At 43.2% G+C, this 25,781-nt stretch overlaps 1 protein-coding gene across 1 annotated transcript in view; it reads right to left on the bottom strand.

Moving 5' to 3' along the window:
- EVA1A (eva-1 homolog A, regulator of programmed cell death) overlaps nt 1-25,781 on the bottom strand; it is a 220,577-nt gene that overhangs the window by 142,514 nt on the left and 52,282 nt on the right. The window contains exons 2-3 of the mRNA XM_013957011.2: nt 15,229-15,443; nt 3,658-3,781 (exon numbers count right to left, since the gene is read on the bottom strand). Of these exons, the coding sequence (XP_013812465.1) occupies nt 3,658-3,781; nt 15,229-15,443 (339 nt within the window). The remainder of the gene's footprint in view (nt 1-3,657; nt 3,782-15,228; nt 15,444-25,781) is intronic.

Below are 25,781 nucleotides of genomic sequence, written 5' to 3'. Positions count from 1 at the left end.
TCCATACACATAAGCCTTCTTATCCCCCAAAATAGGGTGGTCACATCCAAATTGCCTGTTGGAAACCATATCTGTCCAGTGATAAACGCCAAACCAGGCCCAGAAGCTGTTTGGGGGAGTGCTAGTTGGCCTGGTCCACAGCAGCACCAGGGACTGCACTACCAATTTAATCATATGGGTGATGGAGCTCCAGTGCCCACAGAGGTTCCCTGGCACTTTCAGCACAGATTTAGCCTCAAAGAATAGCTCTGGGTTTCACTGCTCCACTAACATGTCCCAGCCCTGACCTGTAGGGATCCTTTGGAGGCTCTCTGTTGAGGCTGTCGATAGCAGGATGATTTACAAAGGCACCTCCGAGTTTTAGAAGCACAAGTTGTAGCTCTGCTGTGTGCTCTGCTGAGACACTTGTACTTTGCTCTTGAACAGCTTCCCAGAGGTTGGTGCATATAGTAACTAAGGCCTACATGCAATGGGGGGAAAAAACAGAAGCTAAGCCCCTATATATTTTGATGAACCTTGTCCCCCAAGCCACATAGCAGCAATAAAGTCTCACTTACCCCAAGCAAAGATACACACAAAAGAACAGAGCATTTTTATTGATTAAACATCCTGTACCTTAAAATTAAAAGTACACCCACATACACACAGTGTATTTGTGTATTTACAGGCACAGAGAATGCACACAGAACTGCCAAACATCTGCCATTTAAAAGCAGTCCCATGCACATACCGGAGTCCTGTATGTGCAGACAAGTGTCTGCTAGACCCCAGATCCAGCCTTCAGACCAAAAGGGATCATGTTTAGCACAACACTTCCCAAAGACACACAAGCCATTGAATTTCTCACCACTCCTAGTTAAGCAGGCACTTCTCTAAAATACTTCTTTGAATTTCTAGAGGAGGCGAGCCACAACATTTCAAATCTCTGCTCAAGTCTTCCCAGCTTCTGGCAAAAGAAGTCGCAGAGCCCTCAGTGGTTTGTGCAGCAGAGACAGTTTGCATCTCCCCTCTCCCTGGAGCCCCACTGTTTGGGGTATCCATGGCTTCCCTTTTCAGCCTGGTTTGCTTTCCTCCATCTCCTTGAAATTCCGCCAGTGAGAAACCAAAAAAGCACTCTGCCTTGCAAGTGAACCCCCTTACAACCAGTGAGCATTGAAACCACTAGATTTCAAACACAATGTAGTGTCAGAGACACGTAACTGCAGTGACAGTGGCTGGAGGGGAAGACCACACCATTTAGTTATTCATCAGTAAAAATACAAATAGATGCCACTGACTTCAGTTTTGCTTTATTTCAATGAAAGGCTTTCTTTTCAGAGAACTGCATCTATTCAGTGGATTTTGAGGTTCCAGCATGACTCTTAAAGTGGGAGAGCTTGGACATCCGTAATTTGTGTTAAGGATGTCCTGTCCAAGCTTGGCAGACCACCTCCCAAAGAGTATTTCATACCTGCAGACAGAAAAACTTGCATTCATTCTACCTAGTTAGGCACTTAGCCAAGGCACCTGCTTCAGTAGCACTGTCAACCCCAGGCTCCCTTGTTAGACAAGGGAGAGAGAGGTATCTCCAGAGGCCAATTCAGACCTTAAATGACTTCTTATTAAAGCACCTCTGTCTAACATTAAGGAGGACAAATCCAGGCTCAGAAGCAGTGCCCAAAAATTGCATGTGTCTTTTGATAAAGTCATCAATCAAAGCATGTGTCAGGCAGTAAGTTTCAGCAAGGACTCTCCAGTACTCTTTGGTTAAGACTATGTGGGCTCAGACTTTCTGGGGCAGATCAACACTTCACAGGACCTAGATTCATTTAGGGATCACAAGCAATACATTGCACAAAAGAGCCCACCAAAATTTCTCATCCTACTCTATTTTGTATTATAAGGATCGATCTTTCTTCAGTCCTCTCATTAACCTTCTCCCTACAGCAGGGTGAAGAGGCACAGTTACAGATCAACAGACACAAGCATTAGATTATTTTCTGAAACTCAAACTTAAAGTCTGGAAGCATCAAGGAAAGTTTGAAAGTGTCCTGGTATCTCTGTGCAAGGCTAATGCTCACAGATTTCAAACCATGCTATTAATCCAGTGATTAAAAGTCTGTCCAGTGACTAAGAAACAATAACTTGTGTCAGGTTACCCTGTTTCGCCCTGCAAAGCCATAGCTGCTTGAAAAATGTCGTAGGGAAATGTTTTTAAGCAACTTCCCCTGCTGTCTTTCAGGAAAATCACTTATCCAGCACACACACAAACTCTTTTTTAGCATATCTGTAACTGGCAAAGAATGCCAAGCTATAAATATTTTTGCACAATGGGATCCTGAACTACTTTCAGAAGTTCAGCGCAGGTCTCAATAGCCAGATTTCTCTGAGCTTTGATACAAAACCTGTAAGTTTATGAAGACTTGTCAGAACATCCTGCTAATTGCTTCTGTTTCATAGAAATACATTTCTCACCTAACAAGGGATGTTCCAATCACTCACTAAAACCCCACAAAAAATGCAGGTGCTTCATTACCTACTTTTCATTTGAATTCCTTACAGATCTTGCCAGACCCCTTCACTTCATTAGCACAGGTCTCTGCATGCTGGGGCAAAATGTCTTCTACTGTGCAGCTCAGAGTCTGAGTGCTTCTGCTTTTGTTTCAGAATCTCTTCTGAAATCAGGTATGTCTCTCTTCCTTGTTCAAACCTTTTTTAATTTCTTCCCCACAATTTTGCTGATATGATGCTGGAACTAGGTCACTTCTGTCATCAAAAGGGCTTGGGACTGGGCTGATCTGAAATGCCCTGTCCAGCCTAGTAAATTAAAAACAGCCGGTGCCTATTCCCTGGCTACACCCACACCGCTTAACCTTAGAGGTCTCCAAACCAAAGTGCCCGCTTCCCAAGCGCTCCCGGAGAACGATCCCCAGGCTGTGCTCACCCCCCCGGCAGGGCCAGGAATCGGCCGAGAGCGCGTTGGTCGCCCTGGGCCAAAACCACACCGGGGTAACTACTTCCCGGTACGGACGGACGGCTGCCCTCCAGCACCCCGGGACAGGCCTTGTTCCATTTAAACAGAGCAAACGAGATCACCCAAAAGATAGGTTAGCATTTCCCAGGCTGATGTGGGAGCAATTAAAAGCTGGCTTATATCTCACGGCGTAGGCAGGCGAGCTTCCCGTCACACCGCGGTCTTCAGCGCCTGCCCCAGGCCGCGGCGCCTGAGAAGTCCGCCCGCGCAGGCCGTCACGATGCTGCCGCTGTCACAACGCTGCCGCGGTCCCGCTCCCGCTACCGGGCAGGCCGAGAGGGCGCGAGTCCCGCTAGCCCGCCAGGCCAGGGGCCGCTGCGGACGGGAGCCGGAGCAGCCCACCCACCGCCGACAGCGTTACGGGGCAGCGTGAGCTAAGCGCTGGCAAAAGCTTTCACAGGCACCTGCAAAAACAACCCGCCGTTCGGACCCGCGGCAAGAAGGAAAGAGCCGGAGAAGCGGCGTAACAGCAACACAGCGAGTGAGGGGGAGAGGGGAAGCGCTCTGCACCCGAGGGGGTTATGTTACACTGCAAATAAATACGGGAGGGAACAAAAAGTCCTAGAAGGCCTCGCTGCCACGGATTAAGCAGAAAATCGCTTTGGTCTCGCCAAAGCAAACAGATTCGATAGCGAGATACTTACTTGGCCTGCACTTGTACCACACGATGAGGTATTTGCCGGTTCCTGGGCACGGATCTGCGCCGAAGAGCCGGCTGTTGACGAGGAACTGGCAGCTCCGTCGGTCCTGACACTCGTCCAGCATCTTCTTCATCAGGAGATGCAGGCACAAGAAACAGGAAAACAAAACACTTTAGTGTCTCCCAAAGGGCTCGCCGGACGGAGACAAGCTCGAGATCGCAAAGGCGATCCTTACCTCATCAGCCGGCCCGAGCACTCGCAGCCCCGGCGCTTAACGGGGCAGCGCGGGAACTGCTTCGTTTTCCTGCGCTCGGAGAGGCCTAAGACTTGCACTATTTTAACACAAGCGGTTTCTTTCCCCTTTTGCCTGTACAAAGAGAAAGCTTTGCACTGAGCTGCCCGCAGGGATTTCGAAGCACTCGCACATGATTTAAGCACAGCATAAGGCAGTGCTGCCTCAGGAGCGTGTCCCAGGAAAAGCAACTTCGAGGACGCGGATCAGACTTGGCAGTTAAAATTAGGGGGCCCAAGCTCTGCCACGACCATTCTGCTTTTGATTTCTCCGGAGAAACACAATTTCAACCGTGCGCTTTAAAAGAGTTCTTGTCTCGATTATAGAAAAGCTTTGGCAATTGCTGGTGTTCTAATAATTAGTAGCTGTGGCAGGAATACTGTTATAGAGCCAACTTAGGCAGTTTTTAATAGGGCTAACTCCTCTTCCCCCCATGACTTTTGCATTCCTTTTAGCTCAACTCAGCAAGGGCCTGTGAGTCGGAGGGTTTTTGGGTACTATCCACTTTTTGCACTGCTTTTTCTCTAACGCTCGCTTCCCACTTCCCCATTCATAACACTCATAAAAACTCCATCTCGGAATCCACAGGGGCAAGACATTCTGTCTCCTGCTAGAAAATAGCTTCATTAAGAAAGATTAATGATTTTTTTTTAACCCAATGATCCTCTAAAGCAGAAATGGGGGAAGGGAATATTATTAAGTGGGGCAGTAATTAAGTTTTAAGATCAGCTGGACGGCTTAGGTGGTATTTATGTACTCCGGTAGAGCCCCTAAAGCGCTAAAATTACCATAATGTTTGGCTGACACACACGAACCTGTCAGAGCATTTTGAGATCCCAGAGCGAGGTAATTCACTGGCCTTGCTAAGCCCCTGCTACACGGAGCTGTGAATGCCATTCCCAGAACAATTAATTTTCACTTGCCAGGAGGCGTCGGAAAATCCTCTCTCAGAAATTCCCCTAGACTCCCTGGTCTCCTTTGTCTGTTCCCTTTTCTTATACCCACCTTCATACTCGTACTTTCCCATAATTTCATGCCTGTGCCATTAATGAGAAGGCCCTTCCTTCTCTGTACCATGATCCAAATAAATTTTCTCTCTACTTCAGTGAATCTCCATCTATTTTTGAGTCCTCCCTGAACATAGCATATATTATCTCTAGCATCATAACTCTGAATGTCACCCGCAGAACAACAGGAGCAACAGCTGTTCCAGTTTCGCTTGCAATTTGAAACTGCATTTGTGGTTGCTCATAACTTCCTACAGCATTCACCTTTTGGGCTGACACATGCAAGAATTTGTGCCTGCCTCAAGTCTGACTTTTATTTAAAGTTTAAGCCAAGACAATTCAGGCCTTTTCTAGTGAACAGAAAACATATGCTGCTATTTTCCAGTCGCAAAGCTAATAAAATGCAGGCATCTCATGGAAAGGCTGAAAGGTGAATACTGAAGGAGGTACCTGGGAGCATTTTGAGGAGCCACTAGCCCTCTCAGCCGTGATGTTAAAATATATAGAAAAAGCATATTCTTTCATCTAGGCTCGTAAGGGTTGACTGTCCACTCAGCATGGGATATTTAATTTAATGCAAAATCCACTGAGTTGCAAAGGAATTTAAGTAAGGTCTCTACACATGTAACTTTTTCGATCTCACAAGGCAAAGAACAACTGGGACAACTCTTAAGAGCTTCGCGTATGGCAAGAAATCTTCTCCAAAGGACTGCGTACCTGAAAGGATTTGCTGGTACTGGACAGCCACAACTGTGTACGTACACCTAAGCGGCGCTAAGAACATAAAGCAAAGGGAAGAAAGAAACACCCTGCAAGTTTTCTTTCCCACGAGGGAACATTTGTCCCCTCAAAGGCACCAGACCCAGGTTTTTGGTCAGCAAACATGTTTATACCACATGGGTGGGACTTTTCAAAAGCCTTCAGCATTGCCTAACTGGTGTTATTAAAACCAACGGGAAAACCACCATGGATTTCAACAGCAGCTGAGTCAGGACAGCAAGAAGCCTCCTTGAAAGCCTCAGCTTCAATGCCTAAGCAGCACCTGTTCATCTGTCCTCAGGCACAACACCTCGGAGAACGATGAACATAGGCAGCTTTTACATACTGCTACTTTGTCCTGTTCTGCTCTAACTTTTGGCAGCTATTGCTTACTCTGTATTTTCCACATAAATGAAACCTCTTGGGCTTCCATTTTGCGGTATACCGAGTAACACAGAGCCTAAGGGAAAAGTTTGTACCCAAATTAAGGAGTAAAAATTATCTACGTCATTGTGAGACCATAGAAAATGGGAAATGTTCTTAATGTTGACTATGCCTTTTACTAATTGTTTTTAATGTTTTACTACAGTTTTAATATAATTAGTAATAGCCATAACTCTAAGAAGTTATTTCATGGGGAAGGAGAAATCAATATTTCCTCTTCATTCACAGAGCTCTAATGCACCTCCACTCCGCTCCCCCACAAATGGCATCAATTTTGCTGGAAATGTTATCAAAAATCATTTGTAATATTTCTTGCTTCCTGCAGACTGCATGAAGCAAGACTTGTATGTAATAAACAAAAGAAATACATTCATAAGTGTAAAATAAAAATTATGTTGAATGCTCAGTGAAATACATCAGGAAAAATGTAAAGAAAATTAGCAATGGTTGATGGCACCATGTTCTTGTTTAAAAAAATAATAATAATAAAATCCACTACTAGTTACACCAGCTCTATTGTTAAACATTGGTGCCTACAACTTTTGCCCAGCCTGGCATACACAGAAAATTTCTTCCCTATTGCTTTCCTCAGTATGTGCTATATACCAGCAGCCTCTTAAACACCGTGCAACACAGCAGCTCTACAGAGCGCACGGGACAAGATGAGACTCACCCCGCTGCAGTTATCCTTCCCTTGCAGGCCTAGTGAATCTGCTGCTGTATCTATAGGGGCCCTTACAAGCTAAGGGCTTGGCTTTCTGGGCTTACTCGCAAAATGACACTTAGAGGCAAGATCAGAGCTCCAGCAGATTTCAGATGTCGTTTCTGAAGTGTTTGCAGATGATCAGCTGCACTGACATCAGGAAGGCTGCGAGTTTACTCGTTAGTGAGTTGAATGTCCTGAGCTCACGTGGCTTTCAATCAATGGCAGAAAAAAGCTGGCAAATTCATTCTATGTTTGACTTGGGTTTTTTGCCCATATTGTCAGCTGTAAAGGTAGGAAAACACAACCACAAAAGAAAAAAAAAGTCCACGAACAATCTGCACTTGCATAGAAATAGTTCTGGACATGCAGAATTATCCCTAACTGGGATATACAACCAACTGCTTATGTGAGCATCATCTGGTAGACCCCTGACTAATGCAAAATAAAGTTACATTGGATTAGGTCATATTATAAAAATCACTCCAACAGGAGAAGGTGGAGGAGGAATTCCTGTCTGGCACAAAAGGGGAGGGAAGACACATTAATTGCATTGTGCCATTTTATAATTGCGTTCCAGTGGTAAATCAAGCCTGAGGGCTGACAGCCAGTGCTCAGGAGGGAAGTTGCGGCTGTTTAAACCCATTCCATTCTCTGGTTCATGACTAAGCTGAGAAGCTGCAAGATTTAGAGGAGATAAGAGAGAAAGAAATGTGAATTCAAGTAAAACAAACACTAATCTAACCCCTGTGATTTATGCCCTGGATTAATCGCACTGCAGTGACCCAGGTTTTAAAGCAAGGGCAGCCTCAAGCTCAAAACCATGTCTTTCTAGCGGGCATTGCAGATGAAACACATTTCTTGTGCTCACTTTGTTGTGCTCGTTAGCTAAGTAATTGCTTGTGCTCATTAAATAATAACATTTAAATCTGCAACTAGATGGGAGCTCTGCAAGAAGGCTGTGTTTAGCCATTCTCAAGGGTGCACTCTTTTTTTTTTTCTGTCTCTTCAAATCACTTTTCAAGAAGCTCTTCCCCTGCACACTTAAAATAAACCACAACTGAGCTTAACACCCAAGGCAATTAAACTTATCGCAGTTCTTAGTCCCTTGCAGTAGTTCATGGAGTTAACACACTTAGGGTGAGACTCTGGACCCACAGAAGCCAATGGCAAAACTCAAGGGGAGCCGGGATTTTGCCACAGGGCTGCTCTCTGTATGGCCTCCATCATCAAAGGAACATAAAGATGGCTCCAGGGCACATCAGTCAGGCATGAAATTACAGAGAGGAACCCCACTAAATGATTGTCCAAATTGTATGCTGCTGCGGAGAATAATTCAGAGAGCAAGCTGCACGGCTGGATCAGCGATGTGAGCAGTCAAATGGCAATGGGCAGAGATTTTTACTAAGAATTTTACACAAGAAGGTACCAGTAATTTTAAAAATAAGATTAAGAGCTTTTAGCTCAAATTCAGTCCAGGTGTAACCATTACGGTTCAGTTACAACAACACTTACATTGGTGCATCTCCAGGAATTTTGCAATGAGAATAAATAATTAATTCTCCCTGCAGAGCTACACAGCACAAAGCATTTGCAGTGGCTTCATGTTATGTTTTATTTGAATTTTGATACTGTTTTATATATTGCTGAATATTTGTATTATTTTTAAACACACTGAAAACTTAGTGCTTTTAAGTTGCAAACTTATTTACAGGTCCTTTTCGTAATTATTATAAAGATCACATAATCCTTCCCACTCATCAGTGCAAATTACTGAAGTCCATGGAGTAACAGGATTTTCCTAGGAGCAGGTGGAAAAACAAAACAAACCACATTTAGCAACAGGGAAGGAAAGAATACACAAGGAAGTGAAATTCATGCTGACGAGATCCAGGTTACCTGCCTATAGCTTGATCGAGCAGCTCTCCCGGCCTGCTCCACTACAAAGTAATGCAGCTTTGTCCAAATAATTACCACATTCAATCTGTGCTTCAAATGGAGAGGAGATCAAAGGCCCCGAATCCTGACCACTGAGCTGTGGCAGCTTTCAGTACTCTACCCACTATCTCTTTATCGCTCTCCCAGGGACCTTGCCACGCTTACAGCAGAGTTAGCAGAAGGGAACGCACATCCACAACTTTGGTGACTTAAACTGACACACCATACTGTGAAGGGAACTGCCGAAAATTGGGCACATTCTCCCTTCCACCAGCTCTGCTATGGGAGTAGCAAACTCCAAGAGAGGAGCTGGGCTCCCAGCAGCAGGGCTGGGATGTTAAAACACTGCAGCAAGATTCCCCAGAGCTCCTCTGGCAGAGCCTTGGGAGAGCCCGGAGACAGCGATTCACAGTGAAACACAGGCAGGGCCCTGCTCAGCAGACAGAAGGACACGATAAAAAAAGTGCTTTACAAATATCAACTAATCAACTACTACCTACGTTTCCTAATAGTGGGGAACTTAATCTGTATGCAGGGTCAACTTCAAAGGGAGAGGAGGTCTTAGCTGGAGAAATAGAAAAGGGAGCATAACCAAAAGTCATGGGATTAAAGAAAGGGAAAGCTGAAAACACAGACTGGTAAAAAAAAAAAAAAAAAAAAAGATCACTGAGAGCAACCCATTACACTGTCAAGCAGGGTCTCGGTGGCAATGATGGAAGCCCCATGACTTGGAAAGTTTAAATCTAGAGTAAACAAAGCATTAGTAGGCTTACACCCCGGGGAGCAGCCCTGCCGCATCGGGAAGACAGGCTGCACCAGCCGTCTCTGCCTCCAGTGTCTCTCCTTCTGCAGCACATAATCACATTGCACTCACGAGCTGTTTCAGGCAAGCCAAAGATTTCAAAGATACGGCAATTTAGAGATTATCTGTGACCTCTGCATCAGGCAGTTTTTCTACTTGCAAATAATTAGCTTGTCAGCTTGCCCAAGATTCATGAATGAAGCTGCACCATTTCTGTGATTTTTAAGGGCAATTTTGGCATTACAGTAGCCTCTTCTGGACCCTGACTTCACTGCTCACCAGTCTCTGCAGAGCAATTTTAGTACAGTGTGACTAAGCATCATCCAAACAGCTCTTTAATTTACTGACGTTTCTGTGACTGAAGCCTTCCCTGTTCAAACTGTCTCTAAGCCCTAGAAACCTCTGAATGTGCAATGCAGTCCAGGAAACCCCGGACTTGGACTTTGGTTCTTGGGTTCTCCTCCCAGCTGTACTAATGACCATGTGGTCTAGTGCAAATTATTTTTCCTTTTCCCACCTCTCTCACTTTGACCATCATCTTGTTTTTTGTTGTTCAGGGTCCTTTCTGGGACTATACAATACCCTTCCGGGACTGGGCATGGCCAGTAGCTACTGTCCTTGGCCTACCAGGAAAACTAGAGTAGCTGAATCATTGTCTTTTACTCTCCATTTCACGCTCCCACGTTGTTAATCCAGAATGTGAAATATAACACCATCTTTAGAAACAATAACACACACACACACCTTCTAGACTCATCATTTTGTGATCAACAGCTGCCCCACACCTTGAAAGGGATGCGGCCAGTGGAAAGTTTGTCTGATCTTCCCATCAGCGGAGAGGTCAGCTCCTCTTTGCTTTCTATCATGGAAACCTTCCTGGTGGACATAAATAAAAAGGAGGGAGAAAAGGGCTTGGGGAATCCCATGGTTAGTATGCAAGGAATCTGCTCCCTTTTGTACAGCTGCATCACATGCTGTGAGAGTGACAGCAGGAGATGGTGGCAGCAAAGGTGTCATGTATCTTGCTTTAAGGACAAAAGGAAATACCACATCAGCAGCATGAGTGATTCTTGTCACCAACGGCTGGTTGTCCCGGAGAGGGTTGAAAGACACTCAGGCGACAGACCGTGCCTACGCTCCCTGCCCAACCTGGCTGGTCTTTCTAATGAGACGCATGACTCAGCTCCAGAGCACCTTCTAAGGAAAAATAATATTTCCCCTTGGGAAACACTGCCCTCCAAGGTGCAGTTTCCTCCTGATTTCAGCAGACACATCTCTGAAGGCAGAAGTTAGCCTATGATTTCTCTGATAAATATCTGGGAGCAGAAACACAACAGATAAATGCCTCTCCAGGGTTTTTCGTTTTCCTTCTAAGTAAGCTTTGATTCTACTTTTCTGTCAATTTACAAAAATGAGAATATTGCAGATAATCTGCTGCAAAGTGGAATCTAGTTTTCTGGTAAAAAGCACTAATTATAGACCAACCATTAAGCATTCTTCCATACAGTCCTTAAGTCACTTATTGCTGAAAACAAGTGACATCAGGAACACCGATCCATGAAGAAGGCTGCAGAACCCTTTATAAACACATCCCTCCCAATCTCTTCTTCAGCTGAGCAGCTTCCTACATGGGCCTCCGCATATTTTGGAAGGCGCAAGCTGTGAATTGTGAGCCTGGCCAGTAGTGATTAGGGTTCTTACTAAAGAGATTCACTTATCACTAGTCAGTTATCATTAGGCACTTATCATTAGGCAATGCACAACACTAACACTCCTATTTCTCCTTGTCTTCTACCTCAACATTTACGCATTCAGCTGAACAAACATACACTGCTGTTGTATACCATTTATCAGCTTCCTTATTTCCCCAGGGGTGAGATGAGATGTCCCCATAGCCAGGAAGTGCAAATGTCTGTGGTAACATGACAGGTGAAAGAACCACAGCATAAGCGAGAAGCTAGATCAGATGAGGATGATTCGTAGCAGATCTCCTAGGAGCAAAAGGTCTCTGCAGATGTCCCCATGTCCTCCCCAGCTGTAGTGCAACAATGTCATGTAGCTTCCTCTCCACACTCCAAAATCAGGCAGTCTGCAGATCAAAAGTGAGCTTGACCAACTCCATCCGAGTAAGATGGAATTACAGAGCAGGAGAAAAATTCCACTGTAAAAGCAGAATGATCTACCAAAAAACATCAAGCTCTAGAAATTATTAGGTTGCTTGTTCAGACCAATTGCACCTGCACAATTGCTCCAAAGGGATCAAGGCATGTGGGAGCTACGGGTCATTGCAGGGACACCAGCACCATGCACAGATCATAGCTCAGGTGTAGGATCATGATAAAGCAGCTCTGCACCTTCAAGCTAACATCTCTGCATGGTCTTCCCCTGGCCCAATAGACTTTCCAGTGGGCTCACAGCTAAAAGACCCTTGATATTCGAAGATTTATTTCTTTGGGTGAAAGATAAACAGACTTTGCTCCTGGCAGTGCTGTTCCTGACCTGTAAGCAAGAAAAGAGATGGCCCAGGCTCCATAAAAGGGTGACAGCCCCTCCTCACAGAGCTCCACCGCCAAGACGCGACAGTTAACACCGCATGGGTCTCTTTCACCAGAGCCACTAAGGCAGATCTACAGACATTCCTCTTCTGTGTCCCCCATCCAGCCCTCCTGGCTGGCACAAGGATACTGCTCCCTTATCTCCTGGTCAGGAATACTCTCTGCAGGACTCTACAAGGGAAGTGTAGAAGAGACAATACTAGACTCTATTTACAGCATTAGTGCCCCAAATTAGCTCCTAACATTAGAGGATGAGTAGGCACTTTCTACACTTCCATCCTTGAAATATCTCAAAGATGCTTCAAGACTATAGCATGAATCTATCTTTCCTTCAGTGGGCACTGTAACATATCGCATGTGACTTGTGCCAGCTCTGGGTCCCCTGCTAAAGAGGGTGAAATGGAGATGGCACTGTTGAAAAAGCAAATAACACCTGCTTTTCAGCACAACTTTAGTTTGTTCTTCTGATCTCTCCATATTCATCTGACTTGATCCAAAAGCTAACAAGAGACTAACCACATTAAAACTGAAATCTCAGTCCAAATGTCCAAATTCTTGTGCATTTGAAAATCTTCCACTGAATCTGATATTGTAGTGTTAGAATAACAGAAATGTGTAGCTTGGGGTCACTGCCTTAATGTCTCAGACATGGTCTCTCAAGTGGTCTGCATCTCATTTCAGACCAAAAAATGTAACTAAAGCAAGGGATTCTGGCACTCAACCAACTAAGGCTGGATTAGTAGTGAGTAGCGGTTGTCTCAGTCTAAGCAACCTTTGCTTTTCTCTTTTTAACACAGAAACAATGTCCTGACTGGGCATTTACAGGGCAGAGAGCCTTTAAACAAGAATTAACTGCTACTCACAGGTAGCATTTGCATGGAACAGTATTAATAACTGCCCCTTACAATCCCTCCATGCCACTCTCCAGAGAAGCAATAAATTTCTGCAGTCTGGGCTTGATTAGATGCGGTGATTTTATATACTTAATTGCAAAGGGTTTGGTTTAGCTGACTTTTTAAATTACTGCCAATCAGAAAACGCACACAATGGTCCTGTCTATAGTAGCCATACAACTGACTCTAAAACCCACAAAAGCACACACAATTTTCCTGTCTACAGCTTTCCAATTTTCCTACATGCACGCATTTCCTACCGGCTAGCTCTAGGCAGCTTGCCATTGAGCTTGTGGAGTTCCTGGCTTACCCTTCGGAGAGGCCTCACCCCCTCCAGGATTAAGAGAGGAGCCAAGAGATCCAGCTCTGGCATTCAGATTCACCCTACTGTGGCTAGGCACTGCACATCATTGAGATATCAAATCCAGATTTAGGGGCACCAAAGAGGTATTGCAGATATCCCCCACAGAGACTCAGGAATTTGCCTGAGGTCCCATAAGAAATTTGCAGCAGAGTAGAGAATGTCGCCTACCTCCTTAGCAGGTCTGCACCCACAAAAGGCACAAATAGGAGTGTTCTGGTCTTAGCCACGTAGAAAATTTATTGTACAAGACATCTGGTGCAGGACTGCCTGTAAAGCACACCATTCATATAGGGGAACTCTAATGAGAAGCACTGCAAGTGCTGGAGGCAAACCTAAGGGGTAACAGTTAGCTCCAAGGACAAAAGGAGCTAGGCTAAGTAGGTAAGGATTTCTTTTAAATCTCTCCTGCACATAAAACCATGGCAAGATAAGCCAAAGATTACATCTTCCCTATTCTCAAGTTGTTCCAGATGCCTTAAGCGGGCCACTCACCTGCAAGGGATGAGGCTATGCACATAGGTATCAATCATGCCAGCTAACAAAATGTTTCAAGTAAATTTGGCAGTAAATAAAAGAAAGAAAGGAAGGTTAGCCTCCACCGAAGTCCCCAGTCCATATTCTCCCCTCCTAAACAGCACAGCTGCCTCTTGTCCATTGTATTATGAGCTTTCATTATCATATCAGGGAAAACCTCCCACTGATAAGGACCATGTCCTCCCATACTATAACTCAGTCATTTGATGTGCAATGGAAGTGTTATGAGGGCAACTGCAAATCTGTCATCTTAAAGGTACATACAAGTGAACACCAATCCTGTGCAATTTCTTGAGAATTTACCCTTGACATTTCGAAGCCAAAGCACTCATATCAATCAAAAAAAAATGCTGTAAATTCCTCTAAAGTCCTGAATACAAGACTTAGAAGTGACATGGGAAATGCTGGCCTTCAGCCAAATTATAAGAGAAATATTTCACTAGCCTTGTAGGTTCATTAGCCTAGTTCTGCTATAAATTTTATTATGAGTTATTATTGATTCATAGCCATAAATACACTGGGTGCTTAAGAAAAGTTGAGGTTTTTGCACAAAAGTTTTCAGAGTCCCAAATACTCTGCACTTGGAAAGACTTGCGCTTAGTTTTACATCTGGGAGCAGACCCCATTCATCTCAACAACATCAGTCAATTCATGTTTCTAATTTCAGTTGTTCCTCTTGACACTGAATAACACACGCACCTTCCAAACAATCCTTTGATTTGTTGAAGTCACATGTGCTCTCAGAATGATACATGTAGTCATCTTCTACACAAATGGACAGAGGTGATTAACTACTGATGCTTGGGAGATTACAGGCTTAAGTGATGTATGATCACTTACAGTGGCCTAAGAGCCAACTGAGTCAAAAGAAAAAGTAAAGCCAAGGATTCTCTCTTGATTTCAAGTTACTAAAGTAAAAGCCCCGCAAAAAAGGATCATTTCTGAACTAAAAAGAGTTTGACAGCAACTTCTGAATGTGTTGAAAAAGCTACCCTTTGGGAAGGAGGACTTAAAAAAAGAATCTTCCAACACAGTCCAGATTTGGTCATAATACATTTGGACATAATTTGGTCTTGCAATATAGTTCTGTTTCAACCACATTCCTGAACTGTAGCAAAATTAAGAAATGCACCAGCAAAATCTAATTCATCCCTGTCTACACTACAAAGATGAATCATGCACTATGCTGTGTCAGGTGAGCAGTGCTAGTATAGGTCTCTGCAGCATCAAGCTGCAGGAGAGAAGAAGTCCAGAATAAAGAGATCCAGTTTAACATGCAATACCTGAAGGGAAGTGCCAACTGAACAGGCAACATCTTCTTTAATTAAAGTTGCATAGGAGTGGGGATAGCGAGAAGGACACATCTGATGACTTGGTACAATTCGGCCATAAAAAGAAGACTGGATGCTGATGGTGGTTCTGTGAGGACATCTCAAGGAAACATATTCTCCATCGCAGGCATGGTCAGTATAATTCTTTAACACTTGTGATATGTAACCTGCCAGAAACATGACAAGAACCATCATTAGTGACTGGAAGTTAATATTTAGGTGGTTAACAACAGTGCAGCATAACAAACACACAACTAACAATGAGAGAAGTAGATTTTATTACCGTCTCACACATGGGGAGAAAGGGGGTGGGGGGGAAGAGAGAGAGAGAAAGAGAGAGAGGTTGAGTGATTTGGCCTTCAGCCATGTTATATCCTTAGAGGAACCAATATTCAGATGTTCCAAACTTATTCCAGTCATACCACTTATTTACATTGGCATATCTATCCAGTATACAGGAAATGCAGCTGAGCCAGACTCATCATGTAGATTACATCTAGATACTGTATCCAGTTTTGGGCCCCACAGTACAAGACAGACATCAATAAACTGGAGCAAGTTCAGCAGAGGGCCACCAAAATGGTCAGGGTCTGGAGCGCTCACCCTGTGAGGAGAGGCTGGGGGAGATGGGTTTGTTCAGCCTGGAGAAGAGACAGCTTTGGGAGAAGCTACTAGCAGCCTGCCAGTGCCTGCAGGGAGGTTATTGAGGAAATGGAGTCAGGCTCTTCACAGTGGTGTATCGTGGGAGAAGGATAAATAACATAAGTTGAAGCATGAGAGGTTCAGACTGGGTATAAGGAAAAGCTTTTTCACCGTGAAGGCACTATGAGGCAGTGGAGTAGGTTGCCCAGAGAGGGCGTATAGTCTCCATCATTGAAGGTTTTCAAGACATGACTGGATAAAGTCCTGAGCAACCAGGTGTGACTTCCTAGCTGGCCCTGTTTTGAGCAGGATTTTGGACTAGAGACCTCCTGAAGAATCTCAATTTTCCTGCAATCTTATGATCATGGGCTAGAAAGGCCCAGATGCAGAGCTGCTAAGGGGAAAGTTGGAGGTGAAAAGTTACAGTTCGTTGGATGAGGTCCTAGTCCATCATGGCACCAAACCCACACCTGTCAGGCTTTTGATCTCCCTTCACAATATACCATTTTAATTTCTCTAGTTGCTCCTCCTTTTCTAGGCCATTGATACAAAAGCCTTGGTTTCTCCCCTATTCTGCAAAGTCTCAGTCTTTTTAGACGGAAAACAGTAGGCAGAACCAAATTTCTCCTGTTCACTACAGGATGACATCACACACAATAATGAAGTTGCTAATGAAAATAAAGCATGGGGACACAGTCTCATTAAAGTTACTTTGAGTTAAAAGGGCTGACTGCAGTCAGATTGCCAGAGCAGCAATTCCTGACTCTGCCACACTCAAGCCTGAGAGGAAATAGTTGTGCTGGTGACCTAGAGACATCTGCGCAGGGAACTCTACAGCATGTAGAAGTACAGCATCAACCATGATCCCATTCAACCCTGCAGACTTCCTCCTCTCTGCAGTGAGTTTGGAAAACCCCTTCCCATTGCTGGCCACCAGCACAAGTCTACCAGCAGCAATTCCACATACCCTGTCTCTGCGCTCCTCTACCTCTTTCTTTAGAGGCAGTGGAGAGAGGAAAGACAAGATCATCAAGAGAGACAAGTAATCCCCAGACAAATCCCTAAAAGAGAACCTGACATGTATCTTAGACTTGCTTTAAAAAATGGCAAAAATGTGACTATCCTTGTGGTGGTCCATAATCATAGAATAATCTAGGCTGGGACCTCTGCAGGTCATCCAGTCCAACCTTCTGCTCAAAGTAGGGCCAATTTAGATCAGGTTGCTCAGGCCCTGTCAAGTTTTGAATATCTCCAAGGACAGGGACTCCACAGCCTCTCTGGGCAACATGTGCCAATGCTTAACCACTCTCATGGTGAAGAACTTTTTCATTATATCTAATTGGAATTTCCTACATTATAACTTGCGTTTGTTGCCTCTGGTTCTGTCATTGTGCTGCTCAGAGAAGAGTCTGGTTCCATTTCCTCTGTAACTTCCTTAGGTAGCGGCAAAGAGCATTAGATCCCTCTCTCATTATTCTTTACTTCTCCAAGATAAATGTATCTGCTCTTTCAACCTCTCATTATGCATCACATGCTCCAGTATCCTAATCCTCCTCGTGGCCAAAGGGACTGCCTACAGTTTCTCAACAAGCTTGTTATACTGAGGGGCCAAACCTGGACTCTCTACTCCAGATGCAACCTCACAAATGCCAAGAAAAGGGAAGCAAGTCATTCCCTTGGCCTGCTGGTTACACTCTTGCTAACGCAGCTCAGTACACAGTTACCCTTCGTTACTGCAAGGTGCACTGCTGACTCATGTTCAACAGCCTGTCCTCTAGGACCCTCATGATAATGCACACAGGGAAGCACAACTCACGCGGTTAGAGAGTATACCCATTTACTGGGAATGGTTCTTCACCCGTACTAACACTCAAACCTTGCTCAGGAGTTGTTTGAAAGAATACTGTGTCCAAGGGAATTTCAAGGTGCCTAGAACAACTATAATAGTTGTTCTCAGAAACACACAGAAAACTTAGCTTCAACATTTAAGCTTCAGGGATGAGGGCTGGGTTCTCCTTTTTCTCTAAATTTCAGGCTATGCTCCTCATTTAACAATTATATTGTTGCACTGCCTCAAGGTGCATGCCAAATAGCTATTCACTCAAATCAACATATTAATTTCCAAGTGCCCAGGGCAACATTTGCTTTTAAGAAAAAGACTGAGACAAAGCCCCAATAATTACAGTAAGTGACAGGGCTGCAGCAGATCAAGGAACAGCATTGTTTAATTTAGTGCCTTTACATCACTTGTTCAAGGAAGTGCTCTCGGTATAAAATGAACTACTAGAGTGCATCTTCTTTCCCAGTCACTAGAATATGTGCTCTGCACAGTGCTATTCACTTAGTTCAGAAGTCAGATCAGCAATTCTCCCTCGAAAGTAAGGTAACAAGATGGGCATCAGGAAAAGCAAACTACAAATAAAAACAGAATATAACACAAAACGTTAAACCAAGCTTTCCATGCTGTCACAGCAGTGCATTAGGATTTTCCCCTATGGCTGGCCTATTAGGGAGGCTGAGAAATACAACCAAAGCGCAGTCGAGGCTCCTCTGGCTCCTCTGAATATTCAATTATTCTGTCAGAACAGCCATCCTACAGCATGCCTTGCATATTACCAATTCAGAATCAGGGAAGGTTTCAACCCGTGCAATTACTGCAGACCACTTGTTGGAACAACTCCTTCCTCTCTTTTTCCATCAGCAATCTCAGAATAACTTGAGTTCGTTCAAGCTCAAGATATTGAAGGGCTTGAATGCTTTGATGGTGACTAGCTACTGATAAGCAAAGCGCAGTGTCTGAAACCTCTGACACTGGCCACTGTCAGAGAGAAGATACTGGGTTAGGCATGGACATGATCAGGGATGACATAAGGTTCTTCAAAGAGCGAAAGGGACTGGCTGTAGAGAATTAATGTTTTTTCTCTTTAAATGTGCCAAACCAGCACTATATTCATTATCAGTTTGAAAACATTGGCATTTGTTTACCACTGATTTATGTTTCCGCAACCCAAAATCTGAATTGATTTCAGCACCCTTGCTAAAAGGTGATACACTTTCTTTTTAGGTGACAAGTCTCCAGTAACCTTTTGTACCACTACATGTGGTGCCAGAGAGGGAACTACTATCTTTACCAAATGAAATGCATAAACTTGTAGCCAATGTCAGGTGTTTGAGGACTTCAATGACACATGGATACCAAGGTGAGAAGCATTTCATAAACACACAATGAATAGCTTACAGAGTTCTTTGACTATCTCCTGGTAAGCATTAAGAAATCTCTTTCAGATGGCTGCAAGAAGCTACAGCAAATCACCAATCAGCCATTGACAGACCACAGAATATGACAGGTGAGAAACTGAGATGAAAAAGGTATTATCACTTGAGGTTATCATTCCCCCTGTAAAGTATATTTCTGTGCATCAAATGCTCATTATTAATTGAGATATGCGCGACAACCTTACAAGTGTCCACTCCAGACATAGATAAAGCAGGCTTTTCTTAAAGCAAGCCAAAGACAGCTTCCATTCTCTTCTTCATCCTCAAATTCTGGGACGTGAAATCAACATTGTCAGATCCAGGACTCAAAGGCGAGCAATTATTTGAGGAAAACACCCCTGCCGTACTGCCACAGTCAAATCTACTCTATTTTGTCTTGGTTCATCTTGAGGTGGAAGTGACATTAATTCTTACGATTTTATCAGAAAGTTCTTTGGCGGTCCACTCATTATCCTGCCTGGGGAGGACAAAAAGCAGGTGACAGTTTCAGCCTTTCTTTAAAAAAAGATATTTCTAATCCTCATCATCACAAAAAAGAAGCCTGAAAGCATGCTAAAAAAAACATAAAGGAAAGCATCTACAGCATCAAGTCCACAAAACCTTTTTAAAATGCTATATGTTTTGAAAAGCTAGAGTGACAAAAGCGTCCTCAAAACTTTTGGGTTTAGCACCTCTCTTATCTTAAGGATGGTGCTGAGGACATGGAACTGTTCCTGGTGGGCTTCCATACTCCCAAACTAAAGCAATATACAGGAATCGTGTACTAAACTTCTCCACAGTTCAAAAGCTCATATCATTAAGGCAGGGATTTACACTCCGAGAACAGAACAACCAAAAAAGTGCATCACAAAAACTGAAAATCTTTTTTTCTCCCCTCTGACAAGAAGGAGGAAATATTCCATTCAAACATAGCTTGCAATTTATTTTTTCAAAGTCCAGAGGTTGACTTCTATCAGTCATCAGCAATTATTCTCGGCTACTCACCCTTAGTGCTGACCGTTCTCAAGAATCATTTCCACTATCGCCTCTCCAAATAATTGTTGCTCAGTTCTCATCCAACAGCCAATTCTAACCCTTAACACATGCTGACTAGAGAAAAAGAATGGTTTCATATGGGATCATGCATCATTTTACAGGTACTGCAAATCTTAATATCATCCTCCACTTACTCCTAAAGAGCTACAACCCTGCCTTTTGAAACCAAAGCATCTGACGCAGTGGTTCACAAAAGCACAGACGATATTAGAGCTTTTCTCCCAACCAGACGTAGGATGACAGTATAGTATCCAAGCACTCATACATATATCTCAACAAACCATGGTTGTCTCAAAGCAGTATCCACACTTCTCCTTCTTCCACTACATACAGTTCTAGGTTTGTGTGGCAAGACACATAGCAAGACACCAACTCATCAGTTATCAGAAGACAAATGTCACCTTTCACCAGGAAATATCTCTGTGGGTGGGTGCTGTCCTGTGGAGTCGTGCACACAGTCACAACAAAACAAACTTAGCATCCAGTTTGGATACGTTCTGAAAATTTCTAATAAAATTACAAGAAAACTCAAAGGATTTTAATGGTCAAATGAACTATTACACATAATTGAAGCCAGAAAATTTCATTAATATCTGCATCAAACCACACTTAAGCTACAGTAACATGCCATTTTGAGCATTCATACTTGCAAATACAGAACAGTTTCTCCCTTACCTGGAACATACAAAGTCAATAGAGTTAACTGTGTCGGTTAATAAAACCTTATCGTTACTGGTTGGCACAGATTCTTTTATTTTTAATCCCCTTATTTTCAAGATCTATATTGGTCTTTAAAATATCAACTGTTATTTTCTTCTAGTTTCCTCAGCTTCCTCACGGATATTTTTGAGACACTGAATGTGAAAGAGAACTTTCTTCCAGGAGAGGCTTTAATCAAACACCTTTCTGGAGCTCAGACAAGCCCCATGCCAGACTTTTTCAGATAGGCTTTGGACCGTAGCATTCCAGCTTATTCTTTACATGCAGAACATCAACACTAGTAACATGTCTCCGAAATGGTGCTAAGCCAGTGGAATAGCACAACACACCACTGGGATAGGCAAACAGGGCTGGAAATATGACCCCAGGCGAGGCTTCAAGCCAGAGCGAGTAACTGAATGAATGCATTTCATACCAGGCATTACTGATAATCCTGTGGTTGCAGTAGTAAAAGCAGCTCTCTCAAATCACACAGCAGCCTAGTATGGACAAGTGGGGTTTGTTTTGCTTTGTTACTAATACTGGAGATTAAAACTTGCTATTACAAACCACCTACAGAGAGATACGCTTTCACTTCAGCTTCTCCCCAACTCTTTTGCCTTTTAGATAACACACAGCACAGGAAAAACTCGAACATCTTGTAAGCATATTTGGGAAAATCTTTTCATTCAGAGCTGAAGTCAACACTTCCTTGCCCATTATCTGATCTGTACTGCCACTGTGGCTCCAAACAGCATCCGGTGTTAAGATAGAAAAAGTGGCTTTGGAATGAGAGTGAATTTAGAACTGCAGCTAAGTGCCAGCATTTCAAGCCTAAACAAGGCAACATTTTGTAAATGCTGAACAATATGTCAAAGATCTCCCTGGCTTTGTGTAAGGATGAGAAGATATTAGAAATTAGACTGGTGAGGGTAAGGGGTGACTAGTGTTAAGATATGGCAGTTTTCAACTCTGCCAGCATGAATCCAACTCAGATCAATAGTGAAAATTGTTAATTATTTCATTAAACTTCCTTACTGAACGCTCCTATAGAATTCAATGAAACATTACAGCCCTTCCACAGGCTGTTGGAACAAAGAAATGGTCTAGCATGGGACAGCTGACGAAACTTTTGCCATCCATTGTCCAATCTGCCTAGACTACATATAAGTTGCTCGTTAAGCAGTGCACAGATCTTGAAGCAAATCCACAATGAAATCCAAATTTAAACCATCTCCCACTACACTGTCTTCAGCAATCAAAGCCTCATGTCTTTATACCTAGGTAGAAAACAGTGAAATACTACTGATTACTGTAAAATAAATACGGACTTCAGGTTAGCCAGTCAAAACCCTCCTTGCAAAAGGAGGGGATCCAGCTGGAGTACCTTTGCTAGTTATGGCTGAGCTGCAGAAGACCCTCAAAGCCAGGCTAAGACCCCTTCATCTACATGAGGGACAAAAAGGTGAGACTTTTTATGTTTGTGCATTAAAAGAAATAAAAAAAAAGGCCAGTCTCATCTGATTTCTGAAGGTGGACACACCACTTTTCCACTTTTCTCACCCTAGCCACATACCAGAGAGAACACAAAAACAAGAAAGAAGAACCGAACCATGGGTGGTTCCCTAGATCAAATCCCAGATCCATGGAGAGGACCAAGTTTATACTTTTGTACCCCAATAGACCCGTAGACCTAATAGACCTCTGCATACCAACATACATGCACATGTGTGTGCCCACAAAGACACAGATTCCCCCATCTCTGCTATCCTGTTGATCAATCTGATGCAATACAGAGCTTTAGCAGTCCTTCCCCCCAATTATAATCACTTTTGCTACTGTTTTGAGGATCTGCAAATATATTTGTCAGCAAGGCTCCTACTTAACACTGTTTTCAGAGACACTTATGGTAACTGTCATTATTCACCCAAAATGGACATGGCTGCCCGTGAGGTACAATGGGATTGGTGTTATTTTTTAACATAGCTGTCTCTGTCACATTTCCCAACAAATGAGGCTGTTCCTGAAAAGTAATAGCTACAAAGGATTTTTCCTCCCAAAGACTATCTGAACATCTTATAATTACTTTTCAATTCTGACCAGATTGAGTGATTAAAAAATAAAAACTTTTTGTGAAATGAAAAATTCCAAGAAGTTCTGAGCTTGAAATGTTATAACAAAACTATTTGCATTTGTTTACCAGAATTAATGTTTCCTTTTCACATTGCGATATGAAAATAAAATTCAAAAAAACAATTAAAAAATGTCAGCTCAAAAAGAAGCAAGCATCTTCCCAGCCAGAAAATTAAACCTCACTCAGCAGCCAGGAAACATAAACGCTGATGAAATCACATTTTGCAAAAAGGTAAAAGCTTAGGCTGGAAAATGTTGACAGTCTTAACATGAATGAAGCAATGATCCATCTTGTTACTTTTATTATAAGTACCATGACAAACAGAAGTCACAGTGCTGGAGCAGACAGTGACAGATGCTGTACGAGGAAGAAACATAAGAGCGTTTGAAGAAGACAACACTCCCTGCTTAGTCTTGCTTGGGAGGTGGCACCTCATTGAGTGGTGACAGCTCTCGGTAAGGTTTCTAATGGAAAAATATTTGTCTTTTAGCAGATACTGAAAAAAATCTTCCTGTCAGGCTATGCGATTAAAGGCTCATTTCTACAAACAGAAAGGAACATGGAGAACAACAGCACAGCTGCTATGGGGCTCATTATGGGATGCAGTGGAAGAGCACTGGGGGACTGAACAAGACTTTCTGTTAAAAATTCCATATGTGTGTGTGTGCATTTATATATATATATATTATATATACATACACACACATATATGAAATATATATACATATGTAAAAAAATAGCTTTGCAGAATATTTTCCCAAGTTTAAGTTACAGGAGAAGCTCAAACCCCAATATTACTGTGGAGTTCATTGCTTGTGGTGCTAGATTTCTTAGAACACTCTGTAAAAATAATGTTACAGCATTATAAAGATTAATACATATTAATATATTGCATTAATTGTAATAGGTATAACTTGCATTAGTATGCATTGTGTGCCAATTATATACTACTGTGTTTGTGTTATGTGCAATATACTATATATAATATGTAAAATGTATTCTGTTATAACATAACCTAAAGATAACTAACAAACAGGTCACCTTGGGAAGCCTTAAGAGGTTTGTTCAGTATGCAAAGAACGAGAGCTGTAATCTTGGGAGGGATTTAGTGTATACTTCTTACAGCCCAAAGAGGCCAAATCCATGCACTAAAGGCAAAACAGGCACTCCCTCATTCTAGAGACAGAGCTGCATCAAGTGTTAAGGTCACCACTCTACGGCTACAAGAACTACATGGGTGATACTTCCTCAGCAGCTTCTCTTGGTTCTTTCTTCTTGGCTCTCAACCAAGTCCTTTCTGAAACACAACACATATTATGCACCGCACTGCTCACTGGTGGCCTTCATATTGCATTCTAACTAGCAATAAAGACAGTTCACACCACAGGGGTAGTGTAGCTTTTCTAAATTAAGTTATAACAGCTTTATTTTATGGGAAGAGGAACAGTTTCTCTAATGATGGTTTATATACCGGGGAAATTTAAGAGGAAAACTGTAGTGGTATAATTAGGCTGCTCTAATGATATCCATATAACTTTCCACAGTAAACATATTCACATGGGGACACACTTGTATAACTAGCAACACATCTTTGCTGGTAAACTTTCTCATGTAGGCAAGTTTCACTGATGATCATTTTTACTTCCAGTTCCACAGCAAAGTACTTTTTTGATCCCATCCCTTCCTGTGACAATCTTCTATGGAAGACAAATTTGTCCTAAAAATCCTCATTGTTACAGATCTAATGCATGATGAAGATGACTAGCAAAGAAAACAGACCCAAAGCTGGGTGTCTTCCAGCAGTGGTGACGGCAGCGAAGTAAGAACTCTAGCAGGATCAGTGCCTGCACTCAGCCTGCTCCCAGGGCATGCTGATGCTCGGCCTTTCCTACAAGAACCACTGGGTGTTATGGTAGGAGACTGGCAGCCCTTCTGCACCTTCTGGCCTATTCCCTAAAACTGCTGAAATCAAATTTGTGCAACCAGTCTCACAAGGGCCAGGGACCAACTTATTCATGTGTTGCTAAAGTGGTTACCCAACACAGTATTATTATATAACTGGGAAAGGAGTCAGGAGCTGGATCCATTTCCCTCCCTCAGGACATGTTTTGAGTTCACTGAATGTCTTATTACTTATTCAACAGGCCAAGAACATTTTATGATGATCAACATCTTCGTTCACCTCCACTTTACCTATGACTTGCACTTTGACGGCTTTTGTGGCCAATCTGCAAACAATCATGGTCACACTTTCTCCATCCTTAGGAGAGAGGTACCCTATAAGACTCTGCAAGGCACCTCATTATCTCCATCAAATCCCTTCTCGGGTTCTCCCTAGCCATGATGCCTAGGAAGAAATCAAGGCTGGTCAGACAGCGGGTACTGAGTACAGTGCCCAACAGCAGTCTTCTGCTGCACTCCCCGAGCCTGATGATGCCTCCTTTGTTTTTTCCTCTAATGATGTTTTGAGAGCCAGGGTTCACCAGTTCACCATGTGCCAAAAATAGGAATATTCAGAATAGGAATAGGAAATAGGAAATGTTCAGAATCTGGCAATAGGCAATGTTCAGAATCTGTCGTGAAAGCAGCTGCTGCACATCCACTCGGGTCTCTGGCAAGGTCTGTGACAGCTCCCTCATGCCCCCAAGCAGTGTGACAGTGAGAGACAGAGCAGGAGGGCACAGTTCCCCGGGAAGGTTGGTGGCTGTCCAGGTTGGCC

Source organism: Apteryx mantelli, chromosome 3, assembly GCF_036417845.1.
Source record: "Apteryx mantelli isolate bAptMan1 chromosome 3, bAptMan1.hap1, whole genome shotgun sequence".
Taxonomy (NCBI): Eukaryota; Metazoa; Chordata; class Aves; order Apterygiformes; family Apterygidae; genus Apteryx; species Apteryx mantelli.
This window is presented reverse-complemented; position numbering and strand designations above follow the sequence as displayed.